Source organism: Paracoccidioides brasiliensis (genome assembly GCF_000150735.1).
Source record: "Paracoccidioides brasiliensis Pb18 unplaced genomic scaffold supercont2.1, whole genome shotgun sequence".
In the NCBI taxonomy this organism is placed as follows: Eukaryota; Fungi; Ascomycota; class Eurotiomycetes; order Onygenales; family Ajellomycetaceae; genus Paracoccidioides; species Paracoccidioides brasiliensis.
The window spans coordinates 3,100,702-3,121,890 of NW_011371358.1; the positions used below are offsets into that span (position 1 = coordinate 3,100,702).

Sequence of the window (21,189 nt, forward strand, 5' to 3'; positions counted from 1 at the left end):
TTAATTAATAGATTTTCTGTGGGAGCACTTCGTAAAAAAGAGAGGGAAACAGGAAAAACCAATCAATTATGAAGACTCAATTGACAATCAAAAACGGAAACAAAAGAGGAAAAAATATCCCTTGCAAAACACCAATAGTGGTCAAAGAATTTACAAACTGCCAATGAATGAAAAAAAGAGAAAGAAAATAAAAGCCCAGTTGATAGGATGTGAGCTTGAGTGGCGTCTGTGGTGGCTCTCAAAACTTCCAACGTTGAACCTTCATCCCGCTCGGTGGTGCGATTTTGGTGATCTGATCGAATAGCCGTTTGTCGATCATTGGGTAAGATCCGAGTCCTCAATGTGATATGATACATCTTATACGATAGATACTCTTCTGCAAGTGGCTAATTTTATCTTGAACAGTCTAGATTTGTATGAAAGCGTTTACATGTTACTGGAAATTTCGTGAACATGATCAGATTATATCGTGAAATCTTATAACGCCGGCCAAAGGATGGATCGTAAGAATGCATCCACTTACCATTTTCATCAAATCATGGCTGGACATATGAGTCTAGAAGCCTGAGGCCCGCTGAATCCAAGGCTGGGAAATGGAATAGGGAGAATGATGTCTCGATTAGCAGGTCGACGCGACTCAATATCAATAGAGGATGGAGCTGGCTTAACATCCCAAACCTGATATGGTGATTGATCACGATTTCGATGAGCTAGCTGCCATGCTGACCATGTGAATTCATGCTACCTGGAGGAGATTATATCTATTTGATATGTGCTATGGATTCCGCCCGCTCTCTATTATGAGATTATTATTAACATACCTTTCGCCTTAATACCTCCACGGATAAACATTAAAGGCATGAGTTAACACACTTGAACGCCATCTCGAACTGTGTGCAGAATCAGTCAGTTCTTTCTGCCAAACACATTGCCCATTGTGGGCGATGCAAGGCGCGACAATGACGGCCCTTGTGATGAAATAAATTGCATAAAGTCTCCTTTGCTTACCTCCTCATCTGTCTGGCAAATAAGCACACGGGGTTGCTTCCCCCATCCCGTTCCCATGCTCCTTGCTGCGGCTCCCTTTTCTGAAATATCCGTGACAGTGACCCTTTCACCCGCGACCCCTTTCCCATTCACATCCGGATCAATGGCGAAACCCAAACATCTACACTTCTTCACTACTCTTTCTCGCAGAAGAGAGCTCTTCTCGCCGATCCCCCCCGCAAAGACGAGGGCGTCCACCCTACCATCGAGCTTCACGACGTAGTTTCCAATGAAGCCAGCGATGCGGTCGATGAAGATTTCGAAGGCCAGCCGGTGTTGATCTGTTTCTGGGGTTTTGGTAGCTATTTGCGAGAAGTCCGTGGTTCCCGTCATGGATTTCCAACCAGATTGTTTGTTGAGGATGCATTCAGCCTGCGAGATGGGTCGGTGGTAGTTAGGGGTAAGTCGAGGTGGGCTGGGAGTATTTCATTTTGCGTGTTGTGTGGTTTGAGGCATATAAAAAAGAAGACGGGAAATTTGCTTGCAAAATTTCCAATATATATAGAACTGACATACCGTGCTTATGTGCATATCCTTCGTGCTTTCCGGGCTCAATTTCCCTGCTCCAGACGTGTAATGGAAAACAAGGCTATGGATTCCGTTAGATCCATTCCGCTACACAATCTTTCATGAAGATACTTCAAATTCATGAGTTTATATTTACCTTGGATCTATATCTCCACTCCTTGTTGCTCCTGGAAGTCCGGAAAGAGGGGTCAATCCCATCCTATTCGACACAAACCGTCAATCGAAAACTAATCTATATCGAAATATATGCCAGGATGCACCATGCGTGTATGCAAACAAAGCATGAGAACATACGATGTATCAATCGACTTCCCATTTTGAACAGCGCATGCAGATGCACCGCTTCCCAGATGCAGCGCAACAACATTCGTCGACTCGATAGGCTGCTTCAGGAACTCCGCAACGGAGCGCACTATGAACGAATAGCTTGTGCCATGGAACCCATACTTTCGAAGCTAGTTCTCTCTGGCTTTTTCTGGCTTAATGGGATATGTCTTGACATAGTCTGGCATTGACTGGTGGAAGGTGGTGTCGAAATATGCCACCGTTTTGGCTTTGGGAATTTCGCGGAGACATGTATCTATTATTTCTAAGGAGGAGGTGTTATGTCTATATTTGTCCACGATTAGCTTTCGTTTTGCCGTTGAAATATGGATTTATAATTATAACTTGATTACTATACATACAGCGGCGCAAGCTCTTTCAACGCCTGAAGATATCTATACGAATCCTCCGTAATAACCGCCTCCTCTTCGAAGTCCCCACCATGTACCACTTGATGGCACAGATACTCGAAATCATCCTTGCCAGTCACCTCCTCCAGCTCAGAGTGTTTCAAAAAGTGATCCAGAAGATATCTAAACGCCTTTTGCGGAGTCGAGATCTCGTCTTGGATCTCCTTCTTTTGCTTATTGGAACCTTTCGAATACTCGAAGATACGGGGGGGTGCGGTGAGGCCAGCCACCTGTGCAGATGCGAGTTTGACCGGCGGTTTCTCGGGTTTGTAGACCGTAACTTTGATGGATGAGGACCCTGCGTTTATGGAGAGGATTACTCGCGCCATGATTGAATGATCTCCTTTTCCGTTATCTTTGAACTAAAGCGCTCTACTCTCATCAGATATATGGAATATCTCTCTTCATTCGTATCCTTGCATTAATATGTCTTTTCCCAACTCTGCTCATGTCTGCAACCTTTTATTTAATTCTAATGATTTTAGTCGAAATTCAATTCTTGCCCCCGCAAATGTGGTTTAAACTATGACATACTGTCAACCTGTTTTGGGTTTCTACTCCACTTGCTGTTGATCAGTCAAACCGTTGATGACGTCAAACCATAACATATCCCAGCTTTCTAGCCGCAATTTTATCTAACTTTCTCCAGGGACGGGCGATGAAGATGTGCTATTCTAACAAGTGTATTCACTAAATCTTTTGCTCTCATCCCTCGTATATTCGACACAGTTTATACTAGGTTGGTAGTTTTTGGATACAGAATACAGAACTGCCAACTTCATTAACAAATATATATATAAACACTCGGAAAATAAAATACCTACACAAAATGCCCGGCGAAGTTATTGACAAAGCTAATCCAAAGTCATTACCGTCTCACTTGCCTCCACTGATAGATCAATTGGCCGTCCAGCTGTCCAGGACTTCACTGGATGAAAATGTCTTCAGATCGCTACAAAAGTTCCAGCGTGCGGCAAACTATATTGCTGCTGGTGAGTTTATTCATTACCACATTTCGTCCTGAAACATGAGCTCAGGTGTGGGAAGTGTGTGTGCTGAAGCATAGAATATAATATACAGCTATGATTTACCTCCAGGACAATGCATATCTGAAGCGTGAGCTGAAATTTGATGATATCAAGCCAAGGTTATTAGGTATGGTACAGCCATATTTCAAAATCCCGTCCGCAATTGCATTGTGTATGGAAAATGATACTTTGGCTGACAGGCAGCCTGGTTGATATGAAGGTCACTGGGGAACCTGCCCCGGATTGACATTTGTCTATTCTCACTTGAACTACCTGATATCCCAACATGACCTTGACATGATATACGTCGTGGGACCAGGCCATGGGGCGCCGGGGATCCTAGCTGCGCTTTGGCTGGAAGGTTCTCTGGAGAGATTCTATCCAGATTATGCTCGAAACGCAAAGGGCCTAACGAAGCTGGTCACTTCGTTCAGCACCCCGGGTGGATTTCCAAGGTTCAAGCCATCTCACCCTTCTATCTTTCAGAGACCGGTGCCCAACGGCCTAGAATTTGACATAAAGCTAACATTTCCGATAGTCACATCAACGCCGAAACTCCGGGAGCGATACACGAAGGTGGTGAATTGGGATATGCATTATCAGTTGCGTTTGGTGCTGTCATGGACAAGCCGGATTTGATTGCCACATGCATCATTGGTGACGGCGAAGCGGAGACTGGGCCAACAGCTGCGTTAGTAAAACACCCTTGGGCATTGGATGCGATCCATATAAATATATATATATGAAAAGATAAAAGATAGAAAAACTAATATAGTTGCCAAAAGATCCTGGCACGGATTCAAGTTTCTTGACCCTGCAGAATCAGGGGCTGTATTACCTATCCTCCACCTCAATGGGTTCAAGATCAGCGAACGAACTATATTCGGATGCATGGATGACCGCGAGCTTGTTGCCTTATTCGCCGGATATGGATATCATCCACAAATTATCGACGATTTGGAACATATTGACGCTAATTTTAATGCAGCTCTAGAATGGGCCCTGGGTGAGATCCGCAAGATACAGAAAGCTGCTCGATCCGGGAATCCGGTCACGAAACCCCGTTGGCCCATACTGATTCTACGCACTCCCAAGGTTAGTTTGCAAACTGGGCAACATGTGTTTGATTGTATGTGCTAATGGTATTGACCAAACTATCAGGGATGAACCAGCCCAAAACAAATCCACGGTCAGATTATCGAAGGGTCATTCAAGGCCCACCAAGTACCCTTGCCTGCTGCTAAAACAGACGAAAAGGAATTAAAGGAGTTGAACGCATGGCTCTTTTCGTATAAACCGGCGGAATTGTTTACCGAAGACGGTGGTGTGAGTGACGACATTAATAGCATCATTCCTCGTAATGATAAGAGGAAACTTGGCCAGCGAGATGAGGTGTATGAATCGTATAAGCCTCTCAAGCTAGCCGACTGGAGGAAATTTGGAGTCGAAAAGGGAACGCAGGAAAGCTCTATGAAGGCTATTGCTGAATTGATTGACCAAGTTTTCATCGACAATCCTCACTCAATACGGCTGTTTTCTCCTGATGAATTAGAGAGCAACAAGCTTGGTGGAGTATTGGCGCACACAGGAAGAAATTTCCAATGGGACCAATTCTCGAATGCAAAGGGTGGTCGCGTTATCGAAGTATTAAGCGAGCACCTGTGTCAGGGGTTTTTGCAAGGTTACACATTGACGGGTCGAGTGGGAATATTCCCCTCCTATGAAAGTTTCCTCGGTATCATCCACACAATGATGGTTCAGTTTTGCAAGTTCACTAAGATGGTAAGTCGATTTTCCTTCTTGAATGCGAAGCCTAGATGTGATTATTTTCCTGACTATTGGATAGGGCAGAGACACTTCGTGGCGGCGTGATATTGCAAGTATCAACTACATCGAAACCAGCACCTGGACCCGACAAGAGCATAATGGATTCTCTCATCAGAATCCGTCATTCATCTCAGCGGTGTTGAATTTAAAACCGAATGCAGCCCGTGTCTACCTGCCACCAGACGCAAACACGTTTCTTTGCACATTGTGTCATTGTCTGAAACCCAAGAATTATATCAACCTCATGATTGGATCCAAGCAGCCCACACCGGTGATCTTAAGCCCGGAGGAAGCAGAAAGCCACTGTCGGGCGGGCGGTTCGGTATGGAAATTTGCCTCCATAGATGAAGGGCGGGACCCAGACGTCGTCCTGGCGGGGATCGGCACAGAACTGACGTTCGAGGTCATCCAGGCCGCTGCATTACTCAGGAAACGTGTTCCAGAGCTCCGTGTGCGCGTTGTAAATGTGACAGACTTGATGATTCTGGGCGCAGAGACTGGCCATCCTCATGCACTGTCAGACGAAGCATTTAATGCCCTTTTTACAGCTGATCGCCCAATCCATTTCAATTACCATGGATACGAGACGGAAATGAAGGGGCTTCTCTTTGGAAGACAGCAGATCGAACGAGTTACGATTGCATCATATATGGAAGAAGGGAGTACCACCACGCCGTTTGATATGATGCTTGCCAACAGAGTTTCTCGATTTCATGTAGCCCAGGCTGCAGTTCGAGGCGGAGCAGTTAGAAATGAGGGAGTAAGAATAAGGAGACAGGGGCTGCTTTCGGAATTTGACTTCGATATGAATGAGACGTTGAAGTACATCTCTGAGCATCACAAAGGTGAGTTGTGGCCTTTGTATCCCCTTTTCAATCAATGCAACAATTGGAACAATCAGCTAACCAATTGTTAGATCCTGATGACATGTATGACATGCCAAAGTTTTCTGATTAGGAAGAGTCGGTAAGAAGGTGAATTGTATGTATGGATTGGATATGGAACGGGGCCTGGTGTTTGGAGGGTGTCAGATGGCCTGGATTCTTTTAACCTAGAATATGTATTCTTTGTTGCACAAGTCTTTTGTATGTGCTGTATAATGCCATATATGCCTGTAGTAGTCCTTGGAGTTGCCGTCTCACCAATACCCTGGTATCCTCAGTATAATCCATGAGATGTAGTTGTTTCTCACCCTTTGTATGTCGAGAAGTTGAACAATGTTTTTTACCTGGCGGGTAAATCACGAGATGGCGCCATACCATAAAGAGGAATCAGCTAGCCGCATCAGGCAACGCGTACTCCGCTAAGCGAGCAGCCAAGAGCCCGTGATCCCACACCCACGAAAATTGCAGACCGCATCTGAAGAAACAGCAGCGAAGTCAAGTCTAATCTCGACCGTACCGCCAACTTCCCAACAACTTTCCTTCTCCCTACCGACTCAAGGAAAGACAGCAGCAGCTTTTCCCCAATCCCTTCCGTTGTCTGCAATTATGGCTGCTCTCAACAAGATCGCGGCCAACAGCCCTTCGCGGCAGCATCCCTCCGAGCTCGAGACTGCTATCGCCGGTGCTCTCTCGGACCTGGAGGCCAACACCCCAGATTTGAAGGCTGCCCTCAGACCTTTGCAGTTTGTCTCTGCCCGTGAGGTAAGCAATTGAGTATGATTTTTATTTTTTATTTTTTTTGATATAGGAGAGGTCGAGCAATGTATTGTGGGGTTTTAGTGCTTGGAGATTTTATCTGCTAGGGATTCTCGTATTGGAATTGTGGAACGATAGAGAGAAGAATTTTTGGGTTATGTGGAAGATTGGGTATTATGAGCGCGAAAGAAATGGAAGAAGGAACCTATGGAAGCATAGGAGGAATTCGACAGGAGATGGGGATTTGTGGAATGTTGAATATGGATGAACCTCCGTTGAACCCATATACTGATATGTGTCTCCCGAATGATACAGATCGAAGTTGGCCACGGAAAGAAGGCAATCGTCATCTTCGTCCCAGTCCCTCTCCTCCAAGGCTTCCACAAGATCCAGCAACGGTATGCCAAAGTCCAACCAACTACCCTTACCCGAACCGCAAACCGCAAATCCGTCCATAAAAACATCCCCTTAACCACCCAAATATATATTTTTTATAAAAACAAAAAAAGGCAAATACACACATTTAACTAACACGCCCACCACTGCAGCCTTACCCGTGAACTTGAGAAGAAATTCTCCGACCGCCACGTCCTGATCATCGCCTCCCGCCGCATCCTGCCCCGCCCCAAGCGCTCCTCCCGCTCGCGCACCTCCCAGAAACAGAAGCGCCCCCGCTCCCGCACTCTCACCGCCGTCCACGATGCCATCCTCACTGACATCGTCTACCCTGTCGAGATTGTTGGCAAGCGCCTGCGAACAAAGGAGGACGGCAGCAAGCTTCTCAAGGTCATCCTGCACGAGAAGGAGCGTGGTGGTGTCGACCACCGCCTTGATGCATATGGCGAGGTTTACCGGAGATTGACGGGCCGTGGTGTTCGGTTCGAGTTCCCCCAGAGCAGTGCTACAGAGTTTTAGAGGACTTGGTTAGAAAAAAAGAATGTTTTTAAGTTACACCTTTCTTTTTTTTAATGGCTTGGTTCTTCAATGGATGGCTTGCGAGTTAGTGGGGAGAAGGGTCAGGATGCTGGTTGAAAGCTGGTTGTTGTTGACTGGACTCTCATTACTATTTCTTTCCCCTCCCCCATACGGTCGGGTGGGAAAAGGAGTACAAGAAATCAACAAAATAGGTTCGGAAGTTTGTCGTTTCTAATGGGAAAAGGCGATAGATTCCGCAATCTTGAAGTTTTGTGTTAATTTTTTCTTCTGTTTTGTTCCCCTATTTCATTTTTTAGTTCCCATGTCTGCTCCGTGTTTGTCTGCATTAACTTCTTTCGCTGTACGTAAAATGCATTGATGAGTCTATCATGAAAAAGGAACAATCCAAGAATGAAAAAGAGGTGTAGAAAGACAACTGGAAAATGGCAATGCAAATAGGGTATTGTTGGGATCTTCGCAAATTTACATATCTATGGCAAAGATGAAGGCAAGCAGCCTCAATCGATAAGATAAGGGCCTGTCAAATATCGAACACATTCAACAAACAAATCAAGAGGAAATACTCCCGTTTAAGAGCGCCAAAAATGATAAAATGAAAATAAAAGGGGGGAGGGAAGAGGCTGTCTAACCTGCTCCACCTAACTAACAACCATCACTACTACCCTTAATCCTCCCAATTCCCAAAACCATCCAATAAGCCAACTCCCTCTTCACCATCTCAGCCTCCTGTTGCCTCTTCGTATCAGACTTAATAGACAACTCCTCCGCGCCTCCCTCTGCCTCCCACTCCACCCGCACAAACACCGGAATCTCAAGGACATTTTCATCCTCCCCAATTCCACCTCCAACCCCATCATCTTCGCCTCCTTCTTCATCCCTTAAACCCTCGAGTGATCCGGGCACAACTTCCATCGCCACAGTGGTCCAGTTCCGTCCCCTATCCCATATCTTCCCCGCTTCAGCGACTTTATCCAGCCCCGATCTGGAAGAGCGCGGGTCTAGTGCCCCGGATGATGCGAGCGCTTCATCCCATACGTCGCTGTTGGCACCAACTTCGAATTGCGGACAGAGTATGGTGACTCTCGACGCGACACGACCGGGAGTTCGCGAGGGGGTAGCTAGTGTGACGCGAATGGGGTCGAACATGTGGTTTTTCATAGTAAGTAGTAATTGGACGGGTTTGCGAGGCACAAGGGCGTCGAGCTTCACTGGTGGGGAAGAGGCGGGGAAGGGAGGTAGTGGGCGCATGATGGTAAGTGGAATGTAGCTAAGAGCTATGAGACGGATTCGGAAGCGGGTTGATTGTGGTTTGAATTCTGGTTTGACGAGGATGTGTTTACAGGCTTTGCAGCGTTTTGATCTTTTGGTTCGAAGGAGGACGGGGAGGGGTCGGAGCTCATCAACAAATCTTGTTGAGGGGGGCTGGGACATCTTTTGTTCTACAGAGGCTAGCCCGTCCCAACCGCAGTTGGGGGAGGCCATTTTGCGAATGATTGATCGTTCAACGTTAGGGTCGGGGATGTAAAGGCCTTCTGCTGGCGTGAGGGCCTCGCGCATGACTGGCGGTTTGGACTTGGGTTTTTTGCTACCAGCGCCATGGAGATTGCCTAACCCGGCAGAGTAAAGAGACATGATGCGGTTTAAGGCGCTGGGGGATGAGTAAAAACTACCTATTTCGGGGCCCATCAGGGGATCTGTTGGGGATGAAGATGTCTCCGTGATTTGGTTTCTATAAAATGATTTCAAAGCCGAAAACCGGGACGCGGGGTTCATTGGCGGTGGCGATTGTTGCTCTGAAAAAGCAGTCCCAGCTAGCTTATCATCCTGGGAGGGGAGGGCAGCTGGTTTTGTATCGTCGGGGGAAGCGATGGTTGATAATGGAGATTTGGCATCCAGTGGGCTGCGACTTGGGTCATTGGTTAATGCGGCAAGCTGAGCACGGATGTTCGTTGGCTTGTCGAATTTAATTCCAATGTCAAGTGTTGTCCACATGCAATATCCGCATGCCAGTATCCAAGGTCCATTTTGAGCTCCTCCGTTATCAGCATTCCCAAGGGTTGTAACGGATAGGGGGGACGTGCATATTGGACAATTAAAACAATTGCGCGCACACCTATATATCCAAGCTTAGTTCTCCAGGCTTCTTAAAATCTCACTCCAACTTCATATAAATAGTACCTGTTCCCTTCACTTCTGACCATGCTACTTGGTGTTTCAAATAAGCAATTTGGACAATACCAACACACTATTTCTTCTGTAATGCATCTGGGGCATTTGATCTGATGACAATCCTCGCAGTATAAAAGGTGTTCGGGAGGGTAAAGGGAGTAATTCGCTCGAGGTGATCTCGGATCAAAGGTTTGTTCCTCCTCATCCGAATCGGAATCTTGTTGTTGACCGCTAAGGGTGAGGTTTGAAAGGTCCTTAGAGAGTATGTTTGTAGCAGGGGTGGGAGCAGTCGAGGTCTCCGCGCAGGGACATGATATGAACGAGTAGGGAAAAGGACGAGACATTATTTAACAGATTGAGACACGGGCCGTAAAACAAGAGCTGAGAAATCACTCTTATGCCTTTGTGGAGCTCGTAAACTGCATTGGAGGATTACGTTTCAGCTCGTGAACAGGATCCTAGAGAGGGGAATTTGCGGCTCTGGCGATATTAAAGAGTGAGAATTCGTGTCCTTTGGAAGGGATACAGGTAAGCACCCCAATATATCCGGTCCCTTGGTCAATCAATAAGTCTCCCAGCGATTCAATGCGGAGAAAATGAAAGACTGGCTGGCTGTTGGTGTGATGTTGCTCTCTGTGTCCGCAAAAACCAAATAAATCGTCATAAGTTTGGGAGGATGGACCTTTGCGAAGCTGTACAGAGCGAATGTCAGTCCATAATTCCTCACGATCAAACTGTGGAGCAGTGATGGCGGTATGTACTACCGCGTTGTTGTGACATTTGCGCATATGTTGAGGATGTGGTTGGGGTGTTGTGGTTGGTGGTTGATGGTCGTTGGAGCTTCAGATTTTCCACCTTCAACGTCACCAGCAATAAACATAAAATTTTACTTATTATTTACTCTCTTTGCTATCTAAACAGATCAATTTTCTAGAGGACCCCTTTTTACAATATTTATATTATTATACACCAATCTACCCCACTGGCTTTGTCTGCGATGCTGCCCTGAAGTTTTCTTCTACCTCCGCCTAAATACGTATCTTTCAAAACAATACACTGTCTTGAATCAATGTTGCTCTGGCCCCGGCTCCTGAAGCCCCCTCCGTTTCAACATCGGATATGCACCTCTACAAGAAGATTTGCGGTGCAGGCTCCAGGAGTTCCAACCCTAGAGGTATTCAATCGCAGGGCAAAACTACTACAAAAGGAACGTGCGGCAAGAAACGTCAAGCTGAGTCGCAAAGTAGACTATCTCAAAGATGAAGTCGCATTTCGGCTAAGTGAGCGACTACTTGTATGGAATATTTTTATTTTGCTTCGTGATTAAGAAAGCCCCCGCTATTTAATTGTTGCATATTTGAGAAAGGAAATTCCCAATTCTAATTGTCCACCGCTGCTTGCCCAGGATATCAACCGACATTTCGCGAACGTATTAGACTTGGGCGCAAACAGCTGCAACATCGCGAAAGCACTCACACAGCCAATTCCTCCTCCAGAAAAGGACAAAGGAAGAGAAAAGAGGCAGCAAAAACAGCAGGAAGAGCAGCTGCATTCAACCATGCCATCATCATCACCACATCCCACCATTGCAAGCCGAATATCAAAACTCACATGTATCGACGAATCCCCCGCCCTCCTATACCGCGATAAAGACCTCCCATTCAATTCCCAACTGGATATTACCCGCCAAGTTGTCTCTAGTCTCGAATCCATCCCCTTCAAACCCAACACCTTCGACGCAGTCCTCTCATCCCTCTCGATCCACTGGATAAACGATCTCCCTTCCCTCCTCTCACAAGTAAACCATATCCTTAAGCCAGACGCACCATTCATCGCTGCAATGTTTGGTGGTGATACGCTATTCGAGCTACGCACATCGCTGCAGCTAGCGGATCTTGAACGGCGTGGAGGCGTGAGTCCCCATGTTTCGCCTTTGGCTGACGTGCGGGATGTGGGCGGATTATTGACCAAGGCTGGCTTTAAGTTGCTTACCGTTGATATGGAGGATATTGTTGTGGAGTATCCGGATACGTTTGCCTTAATGATGGATTTGCAGGCGATGGGGGAGAGCAATGCGATTCTGCGACGGGAGGCTGGCCCGATATCAAGGGATGTTTTGTTTGCTTGTGATGCTATATATAAGGAACTCCATGGGGAGAAGGACCGGGATGGGATTCCTGCCACGTTCAGGCTGATTTATATGATTGGGTGGAAGGAAGGGGAGGGACAGAAACAGCCGCCTGCCCGCGAGGTAGTGGAGAGCTGAATCTTAAAGACATACTTGGAGGCAGGGATTTTGAGCAGCGGTGAAGTTCAGGAATGTTTGGCTATTTGCTCTGTGTATTCTCCCTCTTGTGAGAGGGGTCTAGTTGACTCGCTCAATCATGCTATGCCGGCACCGACGGAAACTCGGCCCAGATATCTATTTTTGAAAGTAAAACCATGTACCATAGCCACTCCCATAAATAACAAAAAACACACAATCCACACATAGAGTGCACAGAAAGGTTTCAACAGGTCACCCATACATGACCCCTTTTTAAAAATTACGTCCCGTTTAAACCGTCCTCCGATCCGTCATAACTCTTACTATGGACCCTACTCCAATAATATCCACCAACTTCTCATGCCAACTTAGTAGCACACTCATCTGCTGCCCACCGCCTCCCTCCCCATGGTTCCGCGCCTGTATTTGCGAAAAGCCTGTACTCTGTGGCGACAGTGATAATTTTTTTGACGGGGAGATATTATCAGATGAATGCGCAGCCATCCCTTTATACCTATCGTCGACATGGAAACGTCAGCCTTGCAAAACCCGCGACCGACCAGCAACGGAATCCAAGAGTAGGCTCATCAAATCCCCACCGCCCTCTGGAGGACCCAGCACACCAAACATGAACCAGAAGTAAAAGTAAAAGTAACAACTCACAAATACTTCATTAAACAATCCCCCCTGTCCGACCCGCCCTCCCCACTACAAACACTCTCAAGCACCTTCGTCATCTCCCCCTGCCTTATACCTCCCAACACTTCTACTACCGTAGCTAGATGGACTTCCTTCGCCCTATCATCGCCGCCCAATGGCGCTGTGTCAAGTACATGGCGCAAGGCGTTCTCCGAGTCGCCCGACCGTAGCAGCTGGCGAATCTGCGAGCCGACGCTGGCTGCTTCGCTGGAGGTTGTGGGGGCGGGGAGGTTTCCCGGTAAAAGGGTTTCTAGGGGGAAGTTTACGGAGGATTCTGGGTCGAGGCTGTCGACGTTGACGGTGCGGTAGTTTATAAGGGACATTGCGCCAGTCGTTGTTGTTCGTTGTTGGTGTGGTTGGGAGCAACAGGTTGGATAGACGGGGGGTTGTATGGGTGGTGTGCCGGCGGGTTGAATGATTTCAACTTTGCTGGTGTTCAGTTTGGATTGCTCTTGGATTGATGTTTATCAGAGGAGACATGAAATGGAATTGATTGAGGTGTGTTCCAAGGGCAGATGTATTGGATATTTTGAAGTTGAAGTTGATGGAGGTATGTTGGGACTTTGGAAAAGTTATGTCAGCGGCATATCATGGCAAATGCCAAGACCTCGACCAAGCTTGTGGAAGACGCATACAAATGATTGCTTCAAGTAAGAGAGCGAACTCTTGAGATATTCAAAATCTACACATAATTTAAAAATGGTTGTGTATGAGTTAAAATGCTTTGCTATTTCATTACATCTATTAGTGGTAGAAGTTCTATGATAATATGCCAATAACCGGAGAGGCAATGAATGGGGACTAACCACCCCTCCTTGCACAAGAATGCGTGGCCAAATGCGAGAGTGAAAAATGATAAAAGAAAATCCCAAATGGCGCCTTCGCTATGCAGTGTAAGGTCTAAAACAGGGTGAGGACAATAATACAAAACGCGCTAAAAATAACAGGAATAGCCCCCAAAATCGCAGCAAAAAGAGAACCATCCTAACGTCATAAATATGTACAGATCTAGCAGGCAGCTAACATATATGTTCAATATGAGTTTAGCTGCCAACAGACAATGTGATCGCGGGAACTGCCGGATTCGCAGCCACCGTTGGATGAGTTTTGGCTTCTAAACCAGTAGCAGCCTCCTCGTCCTGCTCTCCATCAGCGGGAGCCTTCCGCCCGGAGATCTTCGAAGAGATCCGCGAAAAGAAACGGCCAAAAGAGCGGATTGCGTTCTTGACTGGCGCAAACACGAAGCTGAAGCCCATGGAGATGGGCTTCAGAATAGCTGCTACCGTACCCATGACACCATCGAAGATGACCTTGAACCACGGGTCCGGGAAGCAGCGTATCAGAATGGCGAAGGGTATGCACATTATAGCACAGCCGATGGAAATGGCCCACTGGACGCCAGTGATCGGTCTGACGGAGAGGGCTTCGCCACCAACGAAAATGATCATGACCTGCCCGCCGAACATGAGACAGTTGATGCCGATGAAGTAGTAGTTTTTCAGAATGTCTTCGAAGATATTGAAGTTGTTGTCGAGGCGACGGTTATTAAATTCGTTAAAGATTTGCATCCAGACAAAGGTGTTGAAGACGATAGTATCGAGCTGTTGTTTGACAATAGGATTTGTGGTGTCGTAGTTGAATATGCGGGCGCCACCGAAAAAGAGGGTATATGTCACAGCGAGCTGGTAGATGCTTTGGCCAATGATCATTTTCCACATTGTTATGGTGAAAAGTGGGGCGGATTTCGGGGTGGGTTTTCGGTTGAGAATCTTATCCGTGGGGGCATCGGTAGCACTATCCTCCGCATGTCAGTAGATCTGTATAATATTTTAAAGATGTATCTACTGTGTGACTAGGGCGAACTTACAGCGCCAATGCGGCAAAGGTATCCATGATGAGGTTCACCCATAGCAATTGCACCGGTCTCAATACACTCTGATTACGACTGCTTGAGACGGAGGACACGAATGTCAGACAAACGGCAGTGATGTTAACAGTGATTTGGAACTAACAAGATGACCCAAAGTTAGTGTCCACATATTCAAAAATGGACAGAGAAAATTAGAGGCTAACCTGAAGGAACTTTGCGACGGCGTCGTTCACTGCCCGTCCCCAAGAGATAGCAGTGACAATGGACTTGAAGTTGTCATCTAAAAGGATAATTGAACTTGCTTCTTTGGCAACCTCTGTACTTGCAATGCCCATGGAGAATCCAACATCAGCAGTTTTCAGCGCTGGGCCGTCATTAGTGCCATCTCCAGTGACAGCCACAGTTTCCCCAAGGTGTTTAAGCCGGGCAACTAGAATCCGCTTGTCTTCAGGAGATGAACGAGCTAGAACCTGAAGATTTGGAAGAATTTTATCCATTTCCTTGTCCGAAAGTTGTCGGAATTTGGGTCCTTCCATTGCGATCCCGTCTGGTGTCTTGATGCCGCATTCCGTGGCAATGGCGACAGCAGTCGTTATATTGTCACCTGCATCACATGCGAGTTAGTTAAGCTCCGACAAGCATCAACAAAAGCTAGAACATGGAACAATACAAACCTGTCACCATTTTCACGGAAACTCCAGCGTTATTGCACTTCTGAATAGCAGCGGGAACCTCAGGTCTCAGTGGGTCTTGAATACCCACGACACCAACCCAGTTCATATCATGAAAGACATTGTCAAAGTCAGCCAACGTATTGTCATCTTCCATTGTCTTTGCGCCAGCTGGAGGCCACGATTCGAAATCCTTGTATACCATGCCGATGTTTCGAAGGGAACGTTTCGAGTACGTGGTAATAGTGTCCAAAACCATATTCCGTGAGCTTTCTGAGAGTGTTTCCAGAGCAAATCGGTTATCGTTGGTAATCGAGATAACCTTGCTGGCTTTGCTCAGCAAGATTTCCGCAGCACCCTTCACATGAAGTCGATAATCTCCCGGCGGCTGGCGCACAACAACACCCATACACTTGCGAGCAGAATCGAATGGAATGAGTTGAACAATATAAGCATTGGAGCGCTCCTGAGCCACATTGTTCAATGCAAGATAATTCTGTGCAAAGTTCAGCATGGCAACTTCAGTTTTGCTTCCGATGAATGTTCTTTGGCCTTTCTCTTCGCCTTCGAAGGCAGTCGAGTTCAAAGCGATGCCTTTGACGAGGAGATCCCGGACCGTGGGAGAAAGACCCTTGAGCTTCGCTGTCATATTTGAAATCCCTTCACCATCCTCAGAAGCTTGGTTGAAGCTGTCCTCAATGCCTAGAGTTCCAGCTACAACGGTCATTTTGTTTTGAGTGAGAGTGCCCGTTTTATCTGAGCAGATAACAGTCGCATTGCCCATTGTTTCGCATGCACGGAGAATGCGGACAAGGTTATTTTCCTTAACCATGCGCTTGGTCGCGAATGCCAGGGCCAAGGTAACAGCCAACGGGAGGCCCTCTAAATAACAACCATCAGCAAAAATTGCAACTATATAAAGTGCAGAGTATATAATGAAATGCTTACCTGGAATTGCTACAACGATGACCGTGACAGCGACAATCAAAATATTCAGAAATTCGCCGCCTTTCGCCGCCGGGCTTGCAGGATTACTAGGGAGCTGCACAAGAAATCGAATGAGAAGGATCGTAAACAACACAACGGCCGCGCTATAGATAATCGTAAGCTAACAAAATAAAAATAAAAAATCTTATCAAAATATTGGCGTAAGTTGTAGGGCCACGTACCCTGTCCCAATACCTCCAATCCAATTCGCAAGTCTTCCTAGTTTCACCTGGAGCGGCGTGGGATCGTTAGGAGTGTGTAGTGACATCATAATTTTGCCATAAGTAGAATTGGGTCCAACGCTAGTGACGAGGTAGGTGCCGACACCTTCCAGAACCTTGCTCCCAGAAATGATGAAAGGATCGAGTTTCTTTGTGGCTGAACCATCCATTATGCGTTGCCAAACTTCATATCCTGAGGTTTTCTTCATCTGGTCTGATTCTCCCGTCGCGGATGATTCGTCGCATTTGACACCATGGCCAGAAAGGAAAATGCCGTCCGCTGGAATTGCATCGCCGGGTTCCATGTGCAAAATATCGCCTACAGTAATATCGTGGACTGAGACCATGACTGATTTTCCTGAACGGATAACCTTGACTTGACGGTCGTTTTTCTGCTTGTTTGGTTAGAAAATGGGATTTTCAGAAAGGGCAGAGCCAAAAGGAGAATTCGAGGAGTACCGACCCTTCTGTTCAGTTTGACAAATTGCCGCTCTTTCTGCCAGTCATTCAAAGCCGTAACAAGGGTGACTATCAGAATCGCCACGCAAATCGCAACACCCTCGATCCAATCAACCGGCGACCCTCCACTGAATGTTTCGTAGAGTCCGAGAGAAAGAGAGACAACAGCAGCAATGGTAAGCAGTATAATGATTTTGTCATTGTACGCTCTCCATAGAAGAACTAGAAAACCATCCGTCTTTCTCTCTGGTAACTTATTGGACTGATAGACCCGCAAACGATCCACGAACTGCGATTCAACCGGGATCCCAGCCTCGGTGGGCATTTTTGCCAATTCGTGCTTGAATTCAGGCTGATATTTCCCAGATGCTGCGTTCTTGGTCGCCTCGTCAAACGTAACGGTTCCCTCGAGTTTGGTTTCGTCAATTGATAAACCAGACGTGAGATTTGTCCGGAGGCCACGCTCCAAGCCATGAAGCCCCCCGAGCGCCACGAACGCGTTGAGAGACTTGGGGTTCAGCATTTTATTCAGTTGGCCGGGGGAGAAGGCGAATGGGTTATTTTCCACTTGGAAATCATTTTCGTTTCTCTGGTCTGGGTTCAACGCTTCGGATAAGGGGACGTCATCGTAATCCCCCTTGCCGGGCACTGAATGAGCCGTTGAGCCGGCTCTTGATCTCAGGGTCTCTACATTTGAAAGGAATGAGCCCGACCGTGAGCGGAGAGTCTCTCCATCGTACGAGGCGGGACTGTTGGGAGCGAGGAGTGAGCTATCATTGTTACGCGAGATAGCATCCTCATTGATAGATCTCGAGTCTGAACTCGATTGATCGATCTGCTGTTACTAGAGGTCAGTATAGAGATTGATAGATATGGATTTTTTTTAATCATATCCGGGCTTCTACCATACCGAGGTATTAACGAGTATGGGAGGAGCAAGCAATCTGCTGTTGTTCGCCATTGGTGCGGTCGCTGACGACACCAAAGGCTAAAAAAAAAAGGTGTGTGTCTTAAGGTTTCGTTACCACCTTTTATCGTGAGAGGTATGGAGGAAGATGAGGGAGGGGATCAGGTTGTGAGCCTGAACAAAACAGAGGACTTATAATGTCAAGTGAGTATCTATGAAAATATGAATGCAGGGAGATCTCATATTTTAAAATATCAAGAAGCAACACAGACTTCAGGCGAAGTCTTCTGTCCAACCTTTTTTGCATTTTGACGGGGTGCTGCACTGCTGGCTGTGGATATATACGGATAGGAGCATTGGGGCTGTGCTGCTTGGTATCTCTTGGGAGTGTTGGAGCCCGCCACCATATATACTCACTAGTCCAAGCACAGCGAGAGGTTGGTGTTACAAGGCCCCAGGCCCGGAGCAGTGGACTGGCAGGTGTCAAACACACCCGGCTGACACCGAGGACGTCGCAACGTAGCCACCGCAGCCATTCTGCTCGACGATCTATGATCCCCGATCCACTCTGTTTTCCAGAGGACTGATCAGAGCAACCCGAAGATGATGTTCCCATCGGGGTTTGGGTGAACTCTTTATGCTTTCAGAGCGGCAAGCAGGCTAGGCTATTCTGACGCTCTGATTGGCCAACTCTGCCCCTGGACGGTGGATGACCAATCATATTCATCCAATCAGGGGCCGGCTCCAGGTCGGCGTTCCACTAGGCCCAGACCAATAACCAGTGAGGCTGACTAACCAACCTTGCTGCGAACCGTCAACGGCTGCGGGTTTGTCTCTCTGCCGCCCATCCTGCCCGCTGAGGTACCCTTATCGACGAGTTGCTGGAAGCTTCCCTTAGTGGCCTTGGAAGGTTGTCTAGAGGCGATCTCAGGATTCTCTGTCCGTTTCCAAAATGGGGCCCTCTCCCACAGTTTTTTTGTGTTCGTGTTGTTTGGTTTCGATTGGCGCTGTGGTCTCTGGTTCTGAGCGCTTACATAGTTACCGTACAGCGAGGCGTCCGCGGGACGGCTGGCAAGGCCAACCTCGAAGATATAAACACCGACATTTCCCCCCTTTCCTAGTTATAATTTCCAAGGTGAGGTGATGGAAGAGTTATCCCTGTTACACACAAAAACATCCCTTCTTCCTTAATCTTTTCTCTATTAAAACTTCTTGCATCTGTTTCCCCCATTCTTCACATTGGAGTTATCCTGATGGAATGTTTTGCACAATGTTATTGCGCCCTTCTTAGCATTAATAACTTGGGTTTGTCACATGGAACTCAAATCAATATCTTTTTGAGACATTTACAGCTAGCTATGAGATGGATATCCCTGGTGTATCATCTTGGGTGAGGAGCTTGGGCTTTAAAAAATTTTCGCAAGGTAGAGGGAGGCCTTTCCCTCTGGCTCGGCCGACCCTTAGCCCAACAGGGTTTTCTATTTTCTACCTCTTGGCTTCCCCTCACGCCTCCGCATAGTTGACTGTTTATAAGTCGGGCCTACTTTTTTTTTTCTACTTTTTTTTTAAAAAAAAAAAAAAAAAAAGGTAGAAGAAGAATTCAACTCTTGGCTCATCTTATAATAAACAGTCTAGTTACACCACATGTATTACTTATACATCACTATTCAACCTCACACCGCCTCCATAGAGAGATGTGTGAGATATTGACTTAGTGCATGTAACTAGTTTTAATGGTCATGGCTTATGTCATAAACAACGCTGAAGGCTTTTCAGGCAGAGATTTAAAACCAACATTCGAACTGTACGCCCCATTATTTTTATTTTAACTACGCCCTTAGTGAAACTGTAACTGATCTTCGTGCTGAGACTCACGTTGCTACGCAGTTCAAGTTATGCCGCTTTCCTTCTAATCCCACTTCTCCTGTCCGGTCATTGACGTCCAGGAGATTGATCCTTATTCCAAGTTGGATGCAGGCGTGGCCATGGAGGTTACAAGCTGCTAAACACCGGAAAGAGGGGAGACGAAGCAGAGAATCTTAAAGGCATTAGTTTCACCTGATGGCATGAATAGTGAGAAATTTGTCACCCATCGAGTTGTCCAATTAGACTCAATTTACGAGCGAATGAATGGGTTCCTCAGTCACACATGCACATACAAGTCTCCGACATTGGCGATAATGTTCAAACCCTGTTCTGAAAAGTTGTATGATGATAATCGGATATGGAGAGTGGATGGTGAAAGGGAGTTTTGAAGAAGACTGCCTGGAGGGATCTGGCAAAGCCTCATGGATATTGTCCGAGTCCTAGTGGCGATGGGAGAGGAGGCACCTGGAGAAAACAACACCCTGAGAGTTCTGAGGACACTAATCTGACTCCGCTTCCCAACAACGATCCCCCCATCAAAATGACTCAACCTCATTACGTCGTCTCCATGGCATAGTTTAGCTGTCTTGATCATTTTTTATGAATATGCCTCGGTTCGCGCGTATGCACAAGCCATACAGTCTAGTCACAAAACTCAGGGCACATGCATGGTCAAAGTCTACCTAAATTTAACTGGTCAGCCGTTGAACTCAACATCGAACCCGGCGGTAGAACCGCGTTGTGGCCGCATTGAGGCAGAGCGGTACCTGACATGTGCACCAATAAACAACGCCAAGGAGCCGCAAGGTGTGGCTGAAGGGTGGCGCATGGATAACTACCAAATAAACTAGTTAACCCTAGCTAGTTACTGTTGGTGGTTTACTAGTTAGTTAACTATTAACGTTATGTCATTTGTCAACTAAATTACACGTGATTTTTCGCCTCGACACGTCATTTCCCCTCAACTTCGAACAATAAACAAACTTCCACTTCTACAACTTACAACCAACACACCCAACACGAGCATCCCACAATCCATTTATCATCCTGCAGAGTCGTGTCTTTCGCGCGATATATGCATTACCCTAAACTAACCTTCGATTTACTTAGGATTTGTCCAGTGTTTAATGACAGCCTTGAACAACCCCTCTCTGCGAGAACTACCTCTCATCCCAGCTAAGCGTCTGTTTGTGTTGCTCGCCAACAATGCTGATTCCACCTCCCCTCAAATCCGAATCACCAAAAGACCCCCCTGACATGATCTCAACGCAAATGAATCCGAGATCGCGATCTTGTTTGCGGGCTTTATGATATGGCAGCCAAGGTAAGTTCTC

General features: G+C 46.8%; 9 protein-coding genes across 9 annotated transcripts; 4 read left to right on the forward strand and 5 right to left on the reverse strand.

Annotated features, from left to right (window-relative positions):
- Positions 1–851: 851 nt before the first annotated feature.
- On the reverse strand, positions 852–2,638 carry PADG_00940 (acetate kinase; the record flags this gene model as incomplete). Its single annotated transcript, XM_010757749.1, has 7 exons — positions 852–890; positions 1,009–1,419; positions 1,564–1,636; positions 1,712–1,774; positions 1,870–2,021; positions 2,076–2,184; positions 2,262–2,638. 7 exons carry the CDS (start codon positions 2,636–2,638, stop codon positions 852–854), a joined length of 1,224 nt encoding a protein of 407 aa, XP_010756051.1.
- Positions 2,639–3,138: 500 nt separating this feature from the next.
- PADG_00941 (uncharacterized protein) lies at positions 3,139–6,121 on the forward strand (the record flags this gene model as incomplete). Its single annotated transcript, XM_010757750.1, has 8 exons — positions 3,139–3,301; positions 3,390–3,464; positions 3,558–3,792; positions 3,876–4,028; positions 4,123–4,458; positions 4,510–5,119; positions 5,184–6,009; positions 6,081–6,121. The coding sequence occupies 8 exons, from the start codon at positions 3,139–3,141 to the stop codon at positions 6,119–6,121; spliced, it is 2,439 nt and encodes an 812-aa protein (XP_010756052.1).
- Positions 6,122–6,654: 533 nt separating this feature from the next.
- On the forward strand, positions 6,655–7,719 carry PADG_00942 (40S ribosomal protein S7; the record flags this gene model as incomplete). The annotated part of the gene is made up of 3 exons (XM_010758249.1): positions 6,655–6,810; positions 7,120–7,202; positions 7,353–7,719. The coding sequence occupies 3 exons, from the start codon at positions 6,655–6,657 to the stop codon at positions 7,717–7,719; spliced, it is 606 nt and encodes a 201-aa protein (XP_010756551.1).
- Positions 7,720–8,382: 663 nt separating this feature from the next.
- On the reverse strand, positions 8,383–10,253 carry PADG_00943 (uncharacterized protein; the record flags this gene model as incomplete). The annotated part of the gene is made up of 2 exons (XM_010757751.1): positions 8,383–9,853; positions 9,919–10,253. 2 exons carry the CDS (start codon positions 10,251–10,253, stop codon positions 8,383–8,385), a joined length of 1,806 nt encoding a protein of 601 aa, XP_010756053.1.
- A 725-nt stretch (positions 10,254–10,978) lies between these two features.
- On the forward strand, positions 10,979–12,175 carry PADG_00944 (uncharacterized protein; the record flags this gene model as incomplete). The annotated part of the gene is made up of 2 exons (XM_010758250.1): positions 10,979–11,203; positions 11,315–12,175. 2 exons carry the CDS (start codon positions 10,979–10,981, stop codon positions 12,173–12,175), a joined length of 1,086 nt encoding a protein of 361 aa, XP_010756552.1.
- Positions 12,176–12,466: 291 nt separating this feature from the next.
- Positions 12,467–13,197, reverse strand: PADG_00945 (uncharacterized protein; the record flags this gene model as incomplete). The annotated part of the gene is made up of 2 exons (XM_010758251.1): positions 12,467–12,689; positions 12,839–13,197. The coding sequence occupies 2 exons, from the start codon at positions 13,195–13,197 to the stop codon at positions 12,467–12,469; spliced, it is 582 nt and encodes a 193-aa protein (XP_010756553.1).
- Positions 13,198–13,917: 720 nt separating this feature from the next.
- On the reverse strand, positions 13,918–18,043 carry PADG_00946 (calcium-translocating P-type ATPase, PMCA-type; the record flags this gene model as incomplete). Its single annotated transcript, XM_010757752.1, has 8 exons — positions 13,918–14,668; positions 14,742–14,881; positions 14,948–15,348; positions 15,419–16,297; positions 16,364–16,506; positions 16,585–17,015; positions 17,087–17,920; positions 17,993–18,043. The coding sequence occupies 8 exons, from the start codon at positions 18,041–18,043 to the stop codon at positions 13,918–13,920; spliced, it is 3,630 nt and encodes a 1,209-aa protein (XP_010756054.1).
- Positions 18,044–18,780: 737 nt separating this feature from the next.
- Positions 18,781–19,506, reverse strand: PADG_11173 (uncharacterized protein; the record flags this gene model as incomplete). Its single annotated transcript, XM_010758466.1, has 2 exons — positions 18,781–19,106; positions 19,479–19,506. The coding sequence occupies 2 exons, from the start codon at positions 19,504–19,506 to the stop codon at positions 18,781–18,783; spliced, it is 354 nt and encodes a 117-aa protein (XP_010756768.1).
- A 222-nt stretch (positions 19,507–19,728) lies between these two features.
- PADG_00947 (uncharacterized protein) lies at positions 19,729–20,032 on the forward strand (the record flags this gene model as incomplete). The annotated part of the gene is made up of 2 exons (XM_010757753.1): positions 19,729–19,793; positions 19,831–20,032. The coding sequence occupies 2 exons, from the start codon at positions 19,729–19,731 to the stop codon at positions 20,030–20,032; spliced, it is 267 nt and encodes an 88-aa protein (XP_010756055.1).
- Between the last annotated feature and the right edge of the window lie 1,157 nt (positions 20,033–21,189).